At 39.1% G+C, this 19829-nt stretch overlaps 1 protein-coding gene across 1 annotated transcript in view; it reads left to right on the forward strand.

Annotated features, from left to right (window-relative positions):
- TNRC6C (trinucleotide repeat containing adaptor 6C) overlaps positions 1-19829 on the forward strand; it is a 109960-nt gene that overhangs the window by 48533 nt on the left and 41598 nt on the right. Inside the window, exon 4 of the mRNA XM_075720049.1 lies at positions 3952-4278. Within this exon, the coding sequence (XP_075576164.1) occupies positions 3952-4278 (327 nt within the window). The remainder of the gene's footprint in view (positions 1-3951; positions 4279-19829) is intronic.

Genomic DNA, 19829 nt, shown 5'->3' on the forward strand with positions numbered 1-19829 from the left:
AACGCTTACATCTCTGTAATAGTAGTATTAGTAATAGTAATACCCCAAGATCTCTAATGTTCCAATTTCTGCTTTCCATCTCCCAAATGGAAAGGAAATACACACTTTGTTCAAAAACATAAAAAGTGATCCTATTTTAATTATCCTTCAATTTGTCAAAGCAAGCAAAACTAAGCAGGAGTTGGCTTTTGGTACAATTCCAACTTTGGACAACAGGCGCTTAGGTACGCGCATACACAAGTCTAAGGTGGTGCAGCCTTCCCAAACCCAGGGTGGTGGGTGGTGAGAGCCTGAGCCTAAGCCTGCGTTTGGTACCTGCCGGCCGGGCGGTGGTGGTGACCCGCAGAATCTGTGTGTGCCCCTGTGGCAGGCTGTCCAGAGACAGCTGGAGAGACATTGTCTCTGGAGGGACTGCTGTTCAATGAGAGGACCAGCTTAATTCATAGGTTACACTACAATTTTTTTAAAGGCCAGGTGGAATGGTAAAGTCAACAGGATTTAAGAAAAGACCCATTAAAACTAAGTAATATTTTGTATCATGTGGGTGACAGATTTATTTATATTATGGAAACAAAATAGTTTTCGTAGACATGTTTAATATGCAGGTTTGATATTTGAAATTAATTACTCTGCATTTCGTGACATTTTTCGTCTACTTTTTCTAATTGTCAGTTAGGATAAATTGTTCGTTTCCAAAGCTGGTGCTATATCTTGAAAAGGCAAAGAAGGTTTTATGCTCTGCTTGTCAGATGTTACTGGTACTTTTTGATTTTTTTATATTCAGAGTTCTTGTTTTGTTATAGAAATAAGCATAGGTGAAGTTGTTTAGGCTTCCAAAATAAAAGTCTTGGAGAAGCAAAGTGCTGATGGTTGCTGTCAAACTTGGCATATTTTCGCTTGTCCAAGTCCCTGCTCACTTTGAAACCACCCCCTACACTACCTTGACACCTGTTCACTACTTCTGCTGTGGAAGTCGATTGGTTTTCAGGTCTGTCAAAGTCTGGAGAGAGGCCGAGCACTGGTTTTATAGTGTATGTATAACGACATCAGATGCAGTTTTGTACTTGTGATGAGCTGGAGGAACACTCAGTTCTGTGTGTGTAGGAAGCCCAAAGGGTTTCTTCTGGGGGGGCGAGCAGCTCTGATAATCACCGCCAAGTGAGTTGAACAGATTCCCTGCCATGCACTGCCGTCCCCAGCCAGTGCCGTGCCGTACTGCTCCCAGTACCCCCACCTCAACTCCCTTGTGGCTGCCCCCAAAGAGACCCAGCACTGCTGACCTCTCCATCCCAAGCTGTGCCAACAAATTCCGCTACAGACCACGGTGGGTCTGGCCTGCTTATTTCAGGCAAGGTTAGTATGGGGCGTATCAAAGGTACGCCTGGGTTGCACATGTAGAAGGCTAAGGAGTCCTGAAATGCTTGATATGAAGGTTTAGGTAAAGACCACAAGAAAACAAAAGTTTTGTGTGAGTGCTGAATAAGCTGGTGGATCAGGTCTTTTAACTTGTTTTATGGGAGATCATTAGAAGCCTGAAAATTTATGCTTTCATGGCTATAGGCAGTGTGATTTGATGTTAATATTAGCAATCTTACAGCCAGAACTGAAAAACTGCTGAACTAAAAAGGCAGAGGGTGCTCTAGACAGTTGCAGTAGCTTCCTGTGCAGTTTAAATGAGCATTCTGTTCAATACTAAATTGTCATATCTCCTCTCTCTTCTCTTCCCTCCTGTTTTAAACCATACAGAAGATTTGTTACAGTAAAGAATAAAAGGTTGTAACAGGCAATGCGTTTTGCCTAAGCAGAGAATAACGAGAATTTACCCTTATTTTTAAAACTTAATGCTGTTTTAATTCCAGTAGTGTTTATAGGACATTGCATTTTGTCCTGGTAGTAAAGAAGAGGCTAAAACTGTGGAAAAGGAATAGTTGAGACACTATTTAATATGTTTAAAGGTTCTAGACTTCAAAGATTCAAGAAAAGCTTGTGTTACTCTTGTGTGGTAATACTGATGTACAAATAACCATATAAATTTATTTCTTTGCAATGTAAACTTTAGCCACAAATTTATGTCTTCAGCCTATCCTACGGACTGGTCAACATATTTATTAAGTCAGAGAGAAGATAAGATTTGTTAAGGCATTCTTTCTGTCCTAGCGTGAACTGGTTGGCTGGTTTGGTACCTGAAACGGATGTGCTCTGCATATATTGGGGAATTAGTACTTTCTTTGAAAGACAAAACCTTTTTTACCATTAAATGTGCTAACATTGTTAAAATAAATGTGCTAATGTTAAAATAATGTTCATGCTTTACACACTGGAATCCATTTTGCAGCAGAAGTTGAGTGCTTTTACTACAGATGAGAAAGTTTTCCTTTAGTCCCTTGTGATATGTGGAAAAATAATGGTGTAGGCTTGTTTGTTCTCGTGCCCATTCAGCTTGTGTTGTTGCAAATGCGTAGCTTAGGATAAAACTGAAATGTGGTTTACTTTTTTCAGTTACTACATTTCAGGGTCAGTTTAGAAATGAGAAGTGCTTTGCAGAGAAACACTTGTGATGTAACTTTGCGAAGTGCAGCAATGGTTCTCGTGCTGTTCGGTGGGATACGAAAACTTGGTGGTTTTGTAGGACACTGGATTAAAGAAATATCTCCCTGAAATAGGCTTGTTATGGCAAAAGAGTTGTGTCAGTCAGTCATCCACTCTTTCCAATGAAAGGAACTAAATATGTTCAGAGTTTCAGTAATAACTCTTGAAAACATAAGCCCCACATTTTTGAAGTCCTTAAAACTTATTTATTGAATAAATTGCCTGCAAGCATAATTTTCTTTTTAAATCCCAATACGTAGAACATATTTGTGCATCATTGTAGGTACAGAGTATTTGCACATGTGTCTACAAATTGGTTAAAGCAGGAGTAACACAAATTAATCTTTACTTGAAATCTTTTCTTACAGCTTTTCATTATCTGGAAACTTTTCTCCCCCTCTAATATACACTCCTTTTCAATTGAATTAATTTTCTGAAATTCAAATTTCACAGCATGCTACTTTCTGTGTCCTAATAACTCTTCCAGTTTTAAAAAAAAGTTACTTTGTGCCACGATTTCTTATTTAATAATTAATTTTTCCTGCACATTATTTGAGCATAACAACAATTATTTCTATCCATCCTTTTATTTTTTTTTTATTTTTATTTACTGTTTTAGGCTAAGTGTTCTTAGACATCTTGTGTTGACAACAATCCAAGGTGTCTTAGGAATGCTGGAAGTGAAAACATCTAATAAGTTTTTTCACTTGCTCCGTTGTAGAGTTAATAGGAAATCAGTGTTTTTCTTCTTACTGTTGTACTTTCCTAAATCATATTTAGTATAAACACCTGGGCACATACATAGACTTACACATTTGTGTATATGGGAGCCACCTGAGTATTGACATGAACTTTGTTGCGTGTATATAGATTGCTCCGTCTTCAGCCTATACACTCTCCCTCCTCATGCAGTGGGTACCAGATATTTGTAGTAAACAACTTCTCTGTTGTGTGCTGCTGACTTCTGGTGCAGCCTGGAAAGCGGGAACTGCGTGAGATAAGGCCGGGGTTTGCACAACTACAAAAAGTCGTGTAGGCTCTCACAGGGTTGGGTGTGAAGCCTTTATCAGCTGTATTCTGGTACGTAAATTTTACAGCTGTACAATATCAGGTTTTTTAGACGTAAATTTCAAAGTAGTTATATAGAACGTTTCAGGAGGCTACCTACATAGTAAACTAGCCCTGAGTTCTGGTCGTAACACTTTGCTATTTAGAATATATCTTACGTATTGTAAAGTCCACGTTTTGCCAGCTGTGGTTTGGGAAACTGAAAAACATTATCTATTTGCTCAGTTACAGAAAAAAACCCCCACGATGTTTCTGATATTAAAGCAATTCTTGGTTTTGCCTTTTTTTATGTAGTGCCAGAACCTATTAAGACCAGTTTAAGCCAGCCCCAACCTGCCGGTACCGGTACCAGTACTTCCACCAGCACTATTACCAACAGCAGCAATGGCAAGCGTGCGTCTGCTAATGGGCAGCAGCCAGCTGCGTCCCGTTACCTGCCTCGTGAGGTGCCTCCACGCTTCCGCCAGCAAGAACAGAAGCAGCTCCTAAAGCGGGGTCAGCCACTGCCTACTGGGACTCTGACCGGCACCAGCCCAGCACAAGGTACTGGCCAAGCAGGGGCAAGTCCTCCTCCGCAGCAAGGAGCAGGTGGACAGCATCATCCCAGTAAGACCCAACCAGGTAAGAATCAAAACCCAGTTGGGTTATCGACTCGTTCTTTCTGTAGCTGTGCCCTCCACTGTTAGCATGGCTGTTGCAAAAACTTAAGGAATGTTAAGAATGGTCTTAAAATAACAGGATTTAAAGTGAAGTGTATGCTGTTGCTCTTTTTCTTACAGAATATATTACATCATTTCTAGGATCCAGTTCTAAAAGGTTTTCTTATTTATTTAGATGCTCAGATCTGTGGGGTCTTTTCCCAGTTTTTTTCCACGGTGGTTATAATGGATATGATGTTCAGGACATTCAAATATTTCTTCAGTGATCGTTCTTACAGAAGTGTTGTTAATTTGGGTATTTCCAAGTTTTTGGCTATCATTTTGGCAATTTTAATATTCTTTAAATAGAGCTTTGTGTACAACTATACATAAATAAAATAAGAAGTTTGCGTGTGTTGTGACGCTTTTATGCCTTTACTTGCTTATGCTCTCAAGTGTTATTTTCACATTAGGAAGATACTATTTGGGGAAAAGTAGTTCGGTATCCTAGGCCTTTCTACCACTTCATTCCGTCCTTCACAGATAGACACACCAACCTTCTTTTTGGCTATTGGAAGTAGCGTATTCAGGAGTAAGTCTGTTAGCTACCTTTTTTCCCCTGAAGCTGCTGATGAGAAAATAAGAAGCAGCTCTCTTCTTATTTGCCCTTCTGTGCTAGAGATAGTGTAACTTTTACTTTTACAGTGGAGATGAGCTTAGTCAGTAATTGGTATAAATTTTCTCATCACTGCTGTATATGTATGTCGTGTTAGGCAAAGCAGGTAGTGTTCTAAGGTACAGTTATCTATGGCTTAGAAAAAGTTATCTGGATTAAGTCACAAGGGGCTTTTTGATATCTTGAATATTAGTTATTTCTGTATGCTCTCAAGTGTTGGTCATTATCACTCATTAATGCTGTCAGGCCTCACAAAATTTGGATCTGAACTGTCTGCAGTTTTTCCCTTTGGGCATTAGTGAATCTTTCACTATTTTTGCTGTACTTGCTGCTGTGACACTGAACTCCAGCAGAGAAAATTATTTGGTGTTGTCCTTAGAAGTTTTAGTTAGATAAGAAAATCATCTCTCTCAGAAATTACAGCTTTTATGGTTATTGAGATGCATTTTAAAATATTACTCAACTACTCCGCAGAAACACAAATCTGAAAAGGCAAAATAAAACAATTGTTTATTTACTTAAAATGTTGGGGTTTTTACGGAGGGGAAGAGGTTCTACTTCTGTATTCTCAAGTATTTGGCTTTAGTGAGATGGAAAGTAATGAGTTCCCACCAGTTAGAGCAGCATTTGTATCTTCTTTGCAAATCACAGTTCAGCAGGGATGGTGGCTGACATTTATGGCTTCTTTTTGATTTGGAGATGTTTGTTAACCATTAGATTAATGTTCATATATATATAAAAATATATTTTTTTAATGTTTATTATTTTATTTTCGGAAATCTATTACTTATATGGTAGAGACAGATTGACCAACTCAAGTATCTCAGGCTGGCTGAGGGTCAGTATTAGACTTCTTCCAAGCATCGTTATAGACCTATCCGAAACATCTTTGTTTGATCTTTAAGAAACATGTTGTAAATCATGAAACAAAGTCCACCATAAATCATAACATAATCCATAAAAGAACTTAGCTTGTAAGAATATAGTACTAGCTGTCTGACTTTGATCTTGCCAGATGCATTTGTACCTTGAGGTTTCAGACTTCTTTTCCTCATTTCTATTTTAACTTGCTGTATAAAATAAGCACTTCTTTCTGTAGTTTGTCAGCCTGGCAACAATTGGAAAATGTTTTAGACTGTTGAATTAGTTTGCTTTTTTATTCTTTTGCTACTTTTCTGTCACCGTTGGAAAAATTCAGAATACAGTAAAAGGTAGGACAAATGGGAGGAGGAGGAGTGCAGCAGCTTTTCTGCTTCATATTATATTCCATATTGCACAAAACAAGTTAACCTATGTCAGAATCTTAGCAAAAGTATTACTTGAAAGCAATTAATGCACAGTCAGGTTGTTGTTTACTGTGTAAAGACAGAACAAAAGCTTTCAAAGGCACCTGAAAATCTGTGCACAGTTCTTGGAGTAGGGAAGAGAATCTTAGGCAAGCTAAATGCTTGGCTACTTTTTTGTCTACTGACAGCAAGAGGCTGTGTTTTGAGACTTAAATGGTTGCATCTTCCTTATAGAAAGAACTTGCTGAATACTAGAGCTCATTTAGTTCTCTTTCCAGCAGGTGGAGCATCAGTTCATTTACTAACTACAAACAGTTACAGGAGAAAAAAAATAAATCTATCTAGCTCAGCTTATAGACAGCACAACAGCTGTGCGCCTGGCTGCTTTGTGAGGCTGGGAGAGGAGTACGGCATATCTCACTCCTGAGAGACCTTTGTAGCCAGGAAATACATATATTGACAGTCTTATTTGGTCTGTCATACTGGCTTTGCCTTCACCTTGATGAGCATAAAGAGCAAAGAAGTAAGAAGAGTATCCAGGGAAGGCAAAAAACTTTTCATCTCAGCTGTTAGGATTTGAGTAACTATTAGCCGTAGAAAAAATGTTGGGATTCTATATCCTGAAAAACTCCAGGACTTAAGTTAGGAATTTTCCATTAAATTTAATTCAAACTGGATCACATTTTTGTGAATATGAAAATAAAGAACTTTAAACAGAAGGATTCTGACTGAGCAGTACGTTATCAGAAGGAAACTTTTTGCCTTCCTCCTCTTATCATCAGTAGGAACTGTATTCTTTTCAATGTCTGTCTCTGGTTCCCTGGGTATTTCATTTACTAAAGAGTGTTCGCAAGTAAACGTTCTCTGGGGAAGTGAAGGAAGGAACAAAATAATCAAAGTTGTCCAGAAGAATCAGTGTAGGTACCTGATCCACATATAAACAGGAATTTTGTCTGTCTGAACAGCACCTGCATTGTAGAAGAGTGATTGCTTCATGAACATTATTAGACGTCTTCAAAGTCTAGAGGCAGTCAATAATACATCAGTGCTTAGGGCTTTCTCACTCTGGTAACCTGATTGCCTAACCGGAGCTTGTTAGACCTGTGCTGGATTCTGCCCAAGCAAGTCTCCATATGTGGTTTCTTTAGATCCATGATGAACAATAGTAACTTTCTTTTGATGGATGACTGGTATTAATCAAAGAGCCAGGATCATCGTATGCTAGCATCTTGTATCCAGAAGATGCTTAATGTAAATTCATGTCTGTAGCTTTTCTTTTCATAGGGTCATATTCCTTCATAGTTAACTTGAAATTATGCAACCACATTCCTTCCAGGCCCTATTTATAACTACCTGGATACATAAGGCTGTTAGAGAGGCATTGCCAGCCTCTTCACTGTAAAAATCACACTATTTTATCTCTTTATTCTCTTAGCAGCAGTCTCTGTTATCTACGGCCTTGGCCTATCCGAAGCACTTATCAGAACTCTTAACTGCAATGTCATGAATTAAAAAGGGTGTTCTGCCAATGTAAGGAAGGTGGAATTAATGACCACTAACATATTCTTGGTCAGGTTTATCATCTGGAAATACTAGTGAAGTGGATGAGAGTAGTGACTTTTTGTTTCTCTTTTAAAGTAATCTGTAAAACATTAACTAGACAAACCGTTAATGGAAGGAATTAAAATGTTTCAAATTGCATAGAATATTTTAGAAATCTTATCCCTTGAAAACAGTCTTTTATTCGTTGTTAACTATTATGAAACTATTTTCTGTAGTACTCTAAGGTACTTAGAGCATTTTCTGTAGAATAGTTATTTGTCTGGAACGTTTATCTTGAGCTACAAAGCTTGTTCTTGACATGCCCCCTCTGTAATCCTTTTCAGGATTACACTGAAGGAAAGCTGTATCTGTAATTTATGAGCAGAATTCTAATATCTAGTCCAGTTTGTTATTTTTACTTAAAGATGGAGCTTTTTATCTCTTCCCTCCCCACTTTGTCAACTAAATCCAATAGATACGGTGAACACTTCACTTCCTTCAGGTGTGAGGCATTAACGGAATGATCCTTTTGCCATGTGATCTAAAAAAATTGAGGTAATTTCTGGAAACTACCATGGGAGATTAAAAATAGCGAGCATTATATCCTTCTTTGTTTCTTTCCAAATATGAAGTTTGTATAGGAGTCTCCAGGCAACCACTGTGTGTTTGATGATTATAAGAACAAAGATCAAAAGAAGTAATCAGTTTTTCTTAAAGATGCCTTTCACTTTTCTGCAATTCTGCAATGTGAAACCAACATCCATCAACTCAAAAGAAATGTACTATGTCCTGCAGGAGTCATGATCAAACTCCTGCACTTCTTTTGTGTTGGTGAGTGGAGTATTTTGTGGAACGGATCCGTAACATATGTTTCTGAAGTCTAAAAAGAAATGAAAGCAAGTAATTCATGCAGTAGTCAAAATGAGAAAACATGCAAGCACTGTGGGAACTGAAGAGTTACGCTTTTAATTTGTTCTATCTGTTGTTTTCTGTGAAGTGAGAATTTGATGGCAGTTACAGAGATTTATTTTCCTACTGTGGGCTGATGCCAGATCCTGTGCTGAACTCTTCTATTCTTTTCTGTGAAGCTGGAAGTTTTATTTCATGTTTCAAGATTTCTTTAGCTGCAGTTTGCATATTCATGCTTGTGGCATGGAGTGTGTACATTGAAGTAAGTGTTGTGGGCAGTGGAAGTTGCTGAGTGCCTGTTGTGCAGCCGGTTAACTCTTCTTATAAATGTTTCTATTAACTTTGGTTTTGATAATCTTTTTGGGAAGCAAGATTTAAAACACCTGCTTACTGTTAAAATCACGTCTGACAATACTTGTCTCAAACATCCAATCCTTTAACTGTGGGTTACTTTAGAGTTCCTTCTAATAGAGTGATTTTATACGGTTGTAAAGTCAAATTTGGAGAAAAGTTTTAGGGAAAGATAGTATCTCTTCTAAAACCAGTCAATATAGTCGGAAAACACAGATAAGCTTTGACATGCAGTCGTTCCATCAGATCTAGCAAAGTACTAGTAACCTTTAAGGTAAATGCATGTTTGAACAATTGCCCAATTTAGCTTACTGTTCTTTGTGATGACTGTAGGTAAGGCATGTATATGCAAAAGTAGGTCTGTAGTGTATGAATAAAGTCTCATTTCAAAAGTCTGAAGTAAGATTTAGCTTGATTTCCTGGAGGCATGGCAAACAGGCTGATTTTTAACGAATAAAGCACATGTGAAAACTGCCTCTATGGAAATTATTTGCTGAACTTTATATCTTTGGGCCCGTATTCTGTAATTCCACTAGCAGAATATCTTTGCTGGCAAGACATTACTGTGGGTTTGCTTTTAGTTGGAAATTTAAGGAACAAAAACTTTAGAAATGGATTTATTCTGGATCTTCCATAAACAGTGTTTTTTATATTTAATAGTTAAAACACTAAACACTATGAAGCAGAAATCAAGGATTAGATAGTACATCATTTCACGCTTTCTATAGCAAATACACTTTTTTTAACGTGTACTACATAGTACCTGGAAGATGTTCATTGTTGTGTCATGGCTGTTGATCTTGAGTGAAGGAACTAGCATGGTGATGTTTCTTTGTAAACATGAGAATTGGCTATTTCTACTAGAAGTAGTAGATAGTGGGAGATAACTGTATACAGCAAACACATGATGCTTAATCTGCAATAAATCTCCTAACAGCTTTCAGTTTCTACATCACTTGACTTAATGTTGGCCATAATTTGCAGAGTAGTTCACTGTACAGCTCATCACTATACACAAGTTTTCCGGAATGTGGCTGTGTAAAAGTTTTCCTATTAGTGGGATCAAATTTGATGTTAGGCCATTTGTTAAAAGATATGGACATTATCAGTATTTTGTTTTGGTTAAATCTTTTGCCAATAGTCTCATCAAATTAGCGTTGTAAACGGATGTTGAGGTACCACCAGAGGTTGCATGAGTGGTGATTACATACCTCCTTTGTTTTTTTCCTCAGGGCTTTGTTTGGCATTCGGTAGTGCTTGTTGTCCAGTACATGTCCCTGGAAACCAGGTAGTGTTACCAAAGGTCACAAGTGACAGGTATACGTTTAGACAAAAGGAAGTTAAAAAAACATTGTACAAGGACAAAAATGTAGCAGTTAACATGGAGATGGGATCTAGCCGGTAGGTACTGTCTGGGTGTACTCCTAAGTGATGAACATTTTCTGAAATGCAGTAATGGGAAAGTCTGTGAGAAGTGAGTCTCAGCTAGTAAAGGGGTCTTGTCTGCCATGTAAATTTTCAAAAATTCCATATAATGTTTTGAATATAGATAGAGAAGTAGCAACCACCGTGTAGCACAAATACAAGCATTATGAATGAAAAATGATGGTAAAAACTCATCAGTAAACTAATCTTTGGAATGAATTTTTCTGTATTGTGTATGTTATCTGACATCAGGCAGCAGAGCGTGAAAAATACATCTGCTGCTTCAAATCTATTTGACAGTGATTAGAATTTTTCACCGGGAGAAGGAAAAATAGAAATCTGTGAAAGGATAAATAACCAAAATGCCTTTATAGTTTTGCTGTCCTCACTTCCAAAGAGTGGGGCTGTGCAAAAGCATCATGACTCAAAGGCCACTGCTTTTGCTTTGGAATCAGTAGACGTGCATCCTACCTCTAGCTTCACTGTAGACGGCTGTGCTCTAGTGATAGCCAGATACATGAACTGCCCAGGTGTCTGGGGGGGAAAAAGGTCAGGAGACAGAGAGTCTGGCAAGTTGTTCAGATGTGCAGATGGCAGTTTTCTGACAAAGCACGTGAAGAGACTAAGTAGCACGACCTGTCTCTGATGGTGAAGTAAAAGGTAGAAAGCAACTAACTAAGGTCAAAGTGACTGGGAAGTAAGAGTTTGGTCCTTGGGAAGAGCAGAAAGGGAGTAATGTTATGTGAAAATTATCAGAAACCTGAATTGATACAGCTCAGGAAACAGGTATGATGATGCTACAAGAAACGAATATAAAACAAAGAAGGTTGTAGCTGTTGGGGGGGGAAAAACAATGAACAAAAAGACAACATCTTCTTAAGTCCATTAGTGAAAGGAAGGCCAAGGGAACTGGTCTGATGTTCAACAGGGAGAACCATTGATAGGTGGCATCAGGAATACTTGAGATACTTTTCCCTCTATCTGTAAACTAATGATTGACTTAGAACTAAGGCTACAGTGAGTTAGAGTACTTAAGGAAATAAAATATTTCCAATTGTCTGGAAGTGCTGAAATTTGTAGTAACTACGTTGAGGGTGGGTTGGAGCAATCTGGCTTGCTGGCATTCTTTCAGAGTGTGAGAACTAGAAAATAAAACAACCGATGTCAAAAGGTGAGAAAGGAAAAACCAGGGAATTACAGATCAGTGATTGTAACCTGCTAGAATGATACTGGAAAAAATAACCAAAGCAGTTATTTCTGTGCATGTAGAACTGTGCAAGAGAGAAGTACAGAGCTAATGTGGGTTTGTGGAGAGCAGGTCATGCCAAAGGAGAGTAGTTCCCTGTCAGCAGTGCAGCAGGCACCGTGAAATGGGAGGGAAAATCATGTCGTAGAAGTCGACTTTTGTGCAACCTTTGACAGTCTCTCAGAAGACTTTCTCGTGATGGATGTGTGGTGGTGTAAGTAAGTGGGAAGTATAAGATGAAACTATTGCAAGAAGTGTCATAGCTGCTCGGGAAGCTGTAGACAGGGAGTAGCTATCAGTCCTTACTGGCAAAGTGAGAACGTTTTGAGTGAGAGTGCAAATTTGTACCTTTTAATATTTGCATCTGTCTTTTGGCTATAAACAACAGCCTTCATTAAATTTTTTAATGATACTGAATTGGAGACAAGGCAACTGTAAGACAAAATTACAGTATGGAATAGTAGTGACAAAACTGTGTAATTGAATAAGAAGTAAAGAAAAGGGAAAGGTTCTTCATTTTGGCTGTACACAAATATGATTATGTGAGTGTCACACTGCAAAAATGGATCTGGAATTGGTCACAGAGTAAACCAGATTAATGGTGTCACGCTCTTGAAAAGAAGACAGGCATACTGAGGGAAATAAATAATACTGCTTTCCATGAGGCACTTCTGATAAGGCCTCTGAATATTGAGTCCAGTTTGGGGTACTGTGCCTCCAGAAGCAAGTGAACCAGCTGGAAGAAGAGCAGAGGAATGCAACAGGAATGAGTAGATATCTTGCAAACAAGCCTTGCAAAGAGTGAAGGAATTGGAGCTGCTAAGTCAAAGAAAGACTGGAATTAGAAATGCAGAAGTACCTAAATGACTGCTGCAAGGAAGAAAATTATGTGTTCTATATGCCTGTGATGGACCAGGTAAGAAATAATGGGCCTAAATTTCAGCAAGGAAGATTAAGGGTAGACGTTAGGAAAAACGTGCGAGTATGAAAGCTACCTTAAGAAGTGAGATACAGCGCTTAGGAATGTGCAGTTTCCATTGCGAGAGGGCTTCCTTGTTGGGTTGGGGAAATGTCACTTCGTGTGTATCATGAATAGTTCCTTAGATCAGGTGAGTGGTCTGCATGACCTCTCAAATCCCCTTTTTTTAGTCTTCAGGTATCCATAAGGATTTCAAATTTATCAGACTTATGCCCTGTCAAGGTTGCTACAAGACGGAGCACATGGAAGGGAACAGCTGCTCATCCACCAGCACAGGCTGGGGTGGAAGCTGTGCTTTGCGCCCAAACTTTGGTGCGGGCTCTGACTCTTCCTTGGGGGTTCTGCATTGCCTTCCAGTGTACCCCTGTCTGGTAAACGCAGTCCCCTTGAATTAGGTGCCCTGTATAAGTACCTGCCTCTGTAAATTAAAGTAGATTTCAGGAAGTTTACAGTATTAATTAAAAAAATAGAAGCAACAGGAGAATGTGTCTTATCTTCCAGTTTTGACACACCATTTAAACTAACGGCAATTTCAATCATATATAGCTGATATAAAGGAATATAATAATCCACAACAATATTTTGACTTCAAAGTTATTGCAAAATTGACTCTCGAGCTTAGTTTCTAGTTGCATTTGAAATAGTTTTCCGAATGGAAACAAAACCAAACAGATTTGATTTTAACTCATCTGGTTTTAAAATGAGGTTAAACCTGTCCAGTATTCAGACCATTGCAAAGAAAGAGAGAATAAATGTCTTCAGAAGGAAAGCAACTATTTGCAGGAGTACCAGTGGAACAGTTCTTGAGCCAAGAATAGCAGCAGCGATTGTGCTTTGGTAGTGAAGTGGCAGCAATTCTGAGAATGCAGCCAAACCTTTAAAGAGACATCGGTTGTGTGCAATCCAGCGCAGAAGGGTGAAACTGCTCAAATGAACACCTGACAAGAATTGAAACAGCAAATTTAAAACGTGCTCCATTTACTGCGTAATTAATATGTATTTGGGGCACATAGGAGGAGGAGGAAGAGCAAGGAAGTGAGAAGGGGAGGTAATTGTAAAGGAGTGTATTACACATACTAGAAGTTTGTAACTTATCCTTTGAGATTTGTATATATGCATTGATAAAAGTTCTCGACTTGTGTTCTCAGAATTTGTGATGATATTTAGGTCCTGAAAACATGAAGCTGCCCCCCCTTCTGTTCACACTCTGTGGGTTCATATGTCTTAAATGGAACCAGTGCTTTCCAGACTGCGTTTGTTAAAAGATGGTCCCCCGCCTCTGCAGGAGGCAGAGAGCACCCGGCTCTGCACCGCGCTGTTTAGGGCATTTCTTCTCTGCGTTTATAAACAACAGCGCCTTTGATTAGGACGCTGTCATGTTTGCCACTTGGGGCTTTTTTAGATAGAGGCAGGGAAGTCATTAAGGGCCTGGCAGCACGCCAACATACATCTGGGTTGTGGTCTCTCTTCTACCAAGCGGCCATTGGGGCGGGCAGGGGGGACAGCGGGCAGGGGGCAGGGGGGACGACGGGCAGGGGGGATGGCGGGCAGGGGGACGGCGGGCAGGAGGCAGGAGTTGCTGCCCGGGCAGGAGGCAGGGGGATGGCGGGCAGGGGGGATGGCGGGCAGGAGGCAGGGGGATGGCGGGCAGGGGGACGGCGGGCAGGAGGCAGGGGGACGGTGGGCAGGGGGGACGGCAGGCAGGAGGCAGGAGTTGCTGCCCGGGCAGGAGGCAGGGGGACGGCGGGCAGGAGGCAGGGGGGACGGCGGGCAGGGGGACGGCGGGCAGGAGGCAGGAGCTGCTGCCCGGGCAGGCGGTCGGCAGCACCCGCGTCTTCTCTTGGCTGACTTTCAAAAGCGGGAGAAAAGCAGCTAGGGTGCTAATTGTAGCTGCGTCCTGAAGTGAAAATGTTTTGTGACAGTTGAAAGAATTTAAAAAGGAAGGAAGATCGGTTTAGTGTCAGCTGCAATTAGATAATCAAAGCTTAAAAATCCTACTCTGTTGATACCTTCACCTAGAGTTAAGGAGCGGAGCGAGGGGAAGGGGGAGGAGGGCTGTGCGTGGAAAGGGCATTTCCATAGCCAGTGCAACCGAGGCCCGACCGAGCTTGCAGGTTGTCTGGGCGCACGCTTGCACAGAGAGATTTTCTTGGCAGCTCTACAGGATGAGGCTCACGCTGTACACAGCCGACATATTGAAGCCGAGAGCCCTGGAGAACGTAGATGCAGGAGTAGAAACAGCTCTGCACACAATGTAGCGTCTCCTAGGATGGTTGGGCGGCTCCTTTCTTCAGGTATTTTATTACCCATCAGCCCTTTTTAGAGCCAAAAAAAGAGAAAGTAACCCTAACCCTGAGAAAATAGCATCTGCTTCTGTTAAATCAATTTGTTACATAACATTTCAGAGAGGGAGCAGCAGCACAGCGTCCTAAGCTTTTGGCTGCATTTCAGGTTTGATAAAATGGCGTCTTTGCAGTGAGCTGCTTGCTAAAGATACGTTGCACTGAGCAGAAAAATGCAATTATTTGGTGTTTTCTACTGCTGCTTTTGTTTTGGAGTGGTAGCATTTAGTGGAATCTCTACTAATAATGAAAAATGTTGTTTATTTTTGCTTGTTTTCTTAATGCATTTAAAAGCTTTCAGCATCAGAGGAAAGGAAGTACATTTTAATATCGTAGTGCAGAAAATTAAAACGGGATAACAGGCTTTCCCACTTGTGTACTTAACTGTGGTTTAGTTTTAAAATAAATAAAGCTGGTTTATTCAGTGCTTTCATCTCTTTTCTGTCTTTTCACTTTATGTATGCTATTCAAGATTTCAGCTTCCTGACATCTGTGAGACTTGTTGTAAGTTAGCTTCGTAAGTGGTTTCAAATAGATGACAGTTTTCAAATTTGTCCTCAGCCTCAGACAGCGTATGCATAGAGCTGGATGTAGCAGGTAACCTGAAATATTAGCACTACAATTCCCCAGTTTTCTACTTTATTATATTTCATTCTTCAGAATAGATGCATGTGTCATATTTTCTTTTTCTTTTATGAAATTAGCCTACATTTGATACAGCACTTAAAATGTCTCTGGCAATTCCTATTTAATTCAGATTTAGAAAAAATCATGTATGGTCTTTTAAAGATCTGTTGAAGTTGAATTGAAAACTGGGTTTTTTTGGGCAGAAAGTAATTTGCCCTTTTTTCTTGACTTCCTACTCAGAATCACTAATCTTTGTGTGACAATTAAAATCCCCAGTAGGACTATCACTGGCCTTTGGGATTTTTTCTCTCTTCTGCATGTCAAAGCAAAGAACAACGTCGTCTGTAATCTGTCCTTTGGACAGGACAAGCCAATGAATCTGGTTGTTGTTACGCTGACTAACATGAATTGAAAAATGGTAATAAGAGAGGGAGTCACTGTTAGATCTGATTTAAAATTGGATGAGCAAAACTTAGCAATAATGTGGTTCTCATTAAAAGTTTATCCCAGGCTTTGCCATTTCACACCTTCTCCATATTTCGGTTCCTAAATCAGCTGAATGCTATATTATAGTTCAGGATGTATAATTTTACTGCACAGCATTCAAACTAATTATTGCAATGGACTTATGAAGATACGGTTACTTTTAACTTGGCTGAATAAAAATGAAAAGAAATATTACTGTAAATTACGGGATTGAAGTTTTGGGTAAACTGCTTATGCAGGCAGAGTATTTTGCTTTTCTAAGAAATGCATGCAACAGCTTCTCCGATTTCACCCTACTCATACTTTACATTTGTAATCTATGTAGACATTAAACTGATTTTGCAACTAATTATTCATATTTATTATCGAAACACAGCCAAAAATGTTTTCTATTTTTAATAAGCCCTAACTTGAAGTTGGTAAGGTATGTTGGGTACAGTATGTAATAACACCAGCAATCTCCTCCCATCCCGTTAAGGATATTATTTAAAAACAAAACCAAGCCCTCATGCTTATTGGTAACACTGATCAAAGCTGTGCATTTTTCAGGTAGCATGTATGATTGCAATTTGACAGAACTTATGTTTGTTTAAAACAAATCTGAGCTGTTATTCTTGGTATTAGATTAATTTTTCCTTCCTGGTTGCTGAAGAAATGTTGTTAATCAAGGGAATCGGATTTTATAAAAGATGCATAATTAAGATTTTCAAACGCAAAGTATTAATTTAAAAATCAATTTCATTTTGCAGTGTACCAGCACTAGGATTTGCTAACATAAAATACCTGTGTTTCCTGTTCCTGATGCTTTGTTTAAAAACTTTACTCAGTTCACAGAGGAAGGATAGAAATGCTTCTGGTGGACCGCAGTGCTTTTATTTCTGATCTTTGCATAAATAAAGAGGAACTGATTCTAAAAATTTTTAAAATGGATTTCCTATTTCAGTCTTAACAGCTTTGAAAATAAAAGAAAATATTCACAACTTCTATTAAGAGTTGGTTTCCTAGAAAGTTGGAGGAAATCTATGTGTTCAAAAAAAACCTCAAACAAAAAACTCTAGATTTAATCATATAAAATATTTTGCGTTCATTGTTTTCCCCATATGTTTAAAGTCCTTATGGATTAAGTAGGACCGTGTTACTAGTTATTTAATTTATAGGGATGAACTCCTTTTAGTCTAGAGAAAATGGAAAAACGTCTTTTGGTTATTTGCTTCTAGAGACGAGAATATAAAAAGTCCTCTCTTCAGGATCAGTTCTGTACTCAAACTCTGTTATGTTTGTCCAGCAGCGAAGTCACAGTTTTTGCAGCTTTCTGTTTATATTGTGAATTTTTTTTTCATTCTCTTTATTTTATCCCTCCTGTTTCTTACATAAGTTTTACAGCAGCAGCCTTTGGTGTTAGAACCAATTGTTCTAGTAAATATTGGGACTCTAAGAAGTTATTGCACATCTCTCTTTTTGCTCTTTTTTTTTGAATCTATGACTTGTGAAAGGTACCAGTGTGGTCCTGCTGACTCCAGAGCAGGGAAGGCGCAGCACAGGTACACTGCTGCTCAAGAGAGGGCTTGCTTATTTTGTCACCTAAAAAAGTTATTGTAAACCCTATCAAAGTAACCACTTTCTGATTAGTCAGTGGTTATTGCTGAGGTTGTAATCTGAATCTCCATAAAAGGAACTATGCTGATGGTACACGAAAGGCAGTAATTATGGAGTTGCAAACCCTGGAAAAGCAAGGGGCTTTGAGCTGCATGTGTGCTGCTTCCAAGCCAAACATACTTGGTGTGATACTGTCTGGAGTAGATGTGCTTATCCAAGCTGAGGCACTTGGCCATTTTCTACTTTTAACGTGGTCATCTCTTGGTCTTTATAGTTCTTCCCCCTCCTTATTTTTTTTCCTTCTTGTTACTGTGACTGCTCTTCAAAATCCTGCTATCTTATTTAATGAACCATTTTGCTCCCTACTCTCAGGAATCTTTCTAAGCTGTTTTGTCATCTTCCTCTTCCATTCCCACCCCTTCCCTTTGCTTTCTGTCTCCTGAGTGCTCTCAAACTTGAGCGTTGCTTTAACCACCATCTTTGGGGGAGAGAAGAAAGAAAAAGAAATGATTAAACAAGCAGCTCCCTTTCATCTCATCTTGTCGGTCTTTGTGCCGTTTTTGTGAGTATTGAGACGTCTTGCACTGTACTCTTGATCCTTTTTCACAAACCTGCCCTGCACAGCTACTCTAGCTTGCCTTGGGCAGCACCATCATTCATTCTCCCAGGCACTTGCACATGTAGCTTAGGTTTTGGCTTTGACAAGACCTTTATATTGGAACAATTATTTCAAGCTACTTTTAAATCTTTCTGTCATGTCTGAAATGTAGTGCCGAATCTCACCACCCACAGTGTTGAAAAAAATTTCGCATAACTTCTCTTATCTGATTCCTTGGTTGCCTCAACTTCTTATCTTCTGGCCTGGACTGCCGCTGCTTTTTTCCTTTGTTCATTCCTACTCTGCTAAGAATGCTGCTTGGCTCATTTTCCCGACCCTGTTGACCCTTTTAAAGTAATTTCACAGGCTTCCTTTCCCTTCCATGCCTTATCTGGGATTCTGGTCTCTGTTTAACACCTGTGTAGCAAACCTAGATTATCAGGTAAATTTTCAACCTTCTTCCTTAGCTCTGTAATGTAACCAATTGGCTTTATCCAGGAATAACATGATGCTTTCTTCCTTTCTAGCCATTACATGTAGGGGAGAGAATCCAGGTAAATCCAAGTGGCTCCTTTCATATTCTCTTTTGGATTTGTCATACACATGTCAATTATTTAGCTCTTTTGAAACACTAGGCTTTTCCTAGCATCACGAGAAGACAAGTGATGAGCTAAGACAAGTGATTTCCCTTCCTTTCTCTAACGTTTGTACTTTTGCTTCAATTGATTTAAATGGGGAAAAAAAAAAAAAAAAGCAAGATGCAGTCTGTCTTGGTTTAGTGTGTTCTTTCTTCATCTTGATAAATCTTCATGAGGAAACCAGGTAATCACCCCCCTTTCTTGAAAAGCTACAGGTGAAATGTGTGAATAAGAAGACTTTGTCAAAGAGCGAGCTTTTTTTTTATTCTTGGAACAGTTTTTTTGCAGTATTAGAACACCTCTAATGGGAGGCAGTTAGAGGAGTTAATCACACCAAAATATTTGTGATTTAAATTAATGCATATTAGGCATCCACTGTTAACAGCTTATTTGGGACATTGGTTGCATCCATCTTCCTCACAAAATATTCTTATTATTCAAATCATAAGAAAAGTCATGTTTCTGCAGATTTACAGCAAGTAAAAATCCTTCACATCCAAAATTTTTAAATTATATATGTGCAGTTTTCTCCCTTACTTAGACAACCGGTTAAGAGGAACTGTTCTGCAGATCATCTCTAGTACATAGCCCTAGGATCAGACAGAATTACTTGCTATAAAATTCCCATCAAAGAAACTAAAAGGAGTAGTCTGTACTAAAAATCTTGTAGAGAGCAATTGGGACGGAAGGGAAATGCAAACACTTGAACTAAGCTTGAGTTCTTAGCATAAGAAGTGTTGTGTCTTCCAGTTTAACTTTGTACCCTGGCAAGCAATTAGATGCTCAAGAGCTTTTTTTTTTTTTTTTAATTTTTTGGATTAGCATCTATGTTT

The sequence above is a fragment of the Pelecanus crispus genome, chromosome 12, assembly GCF_030463565.1.
Source record: "Pelecanus crispus isolate bPelCri1 chromosome 12, bPelCri1.pri, whole genome shotgun sequence".
In the NCBI taxonomy this organism is placed as follows: Eukaryota; Metazoa; Chordata; class Aves; order Pelecaniformes; family Pelecanidae; genus Pelecanus; species Pelecanus crispus.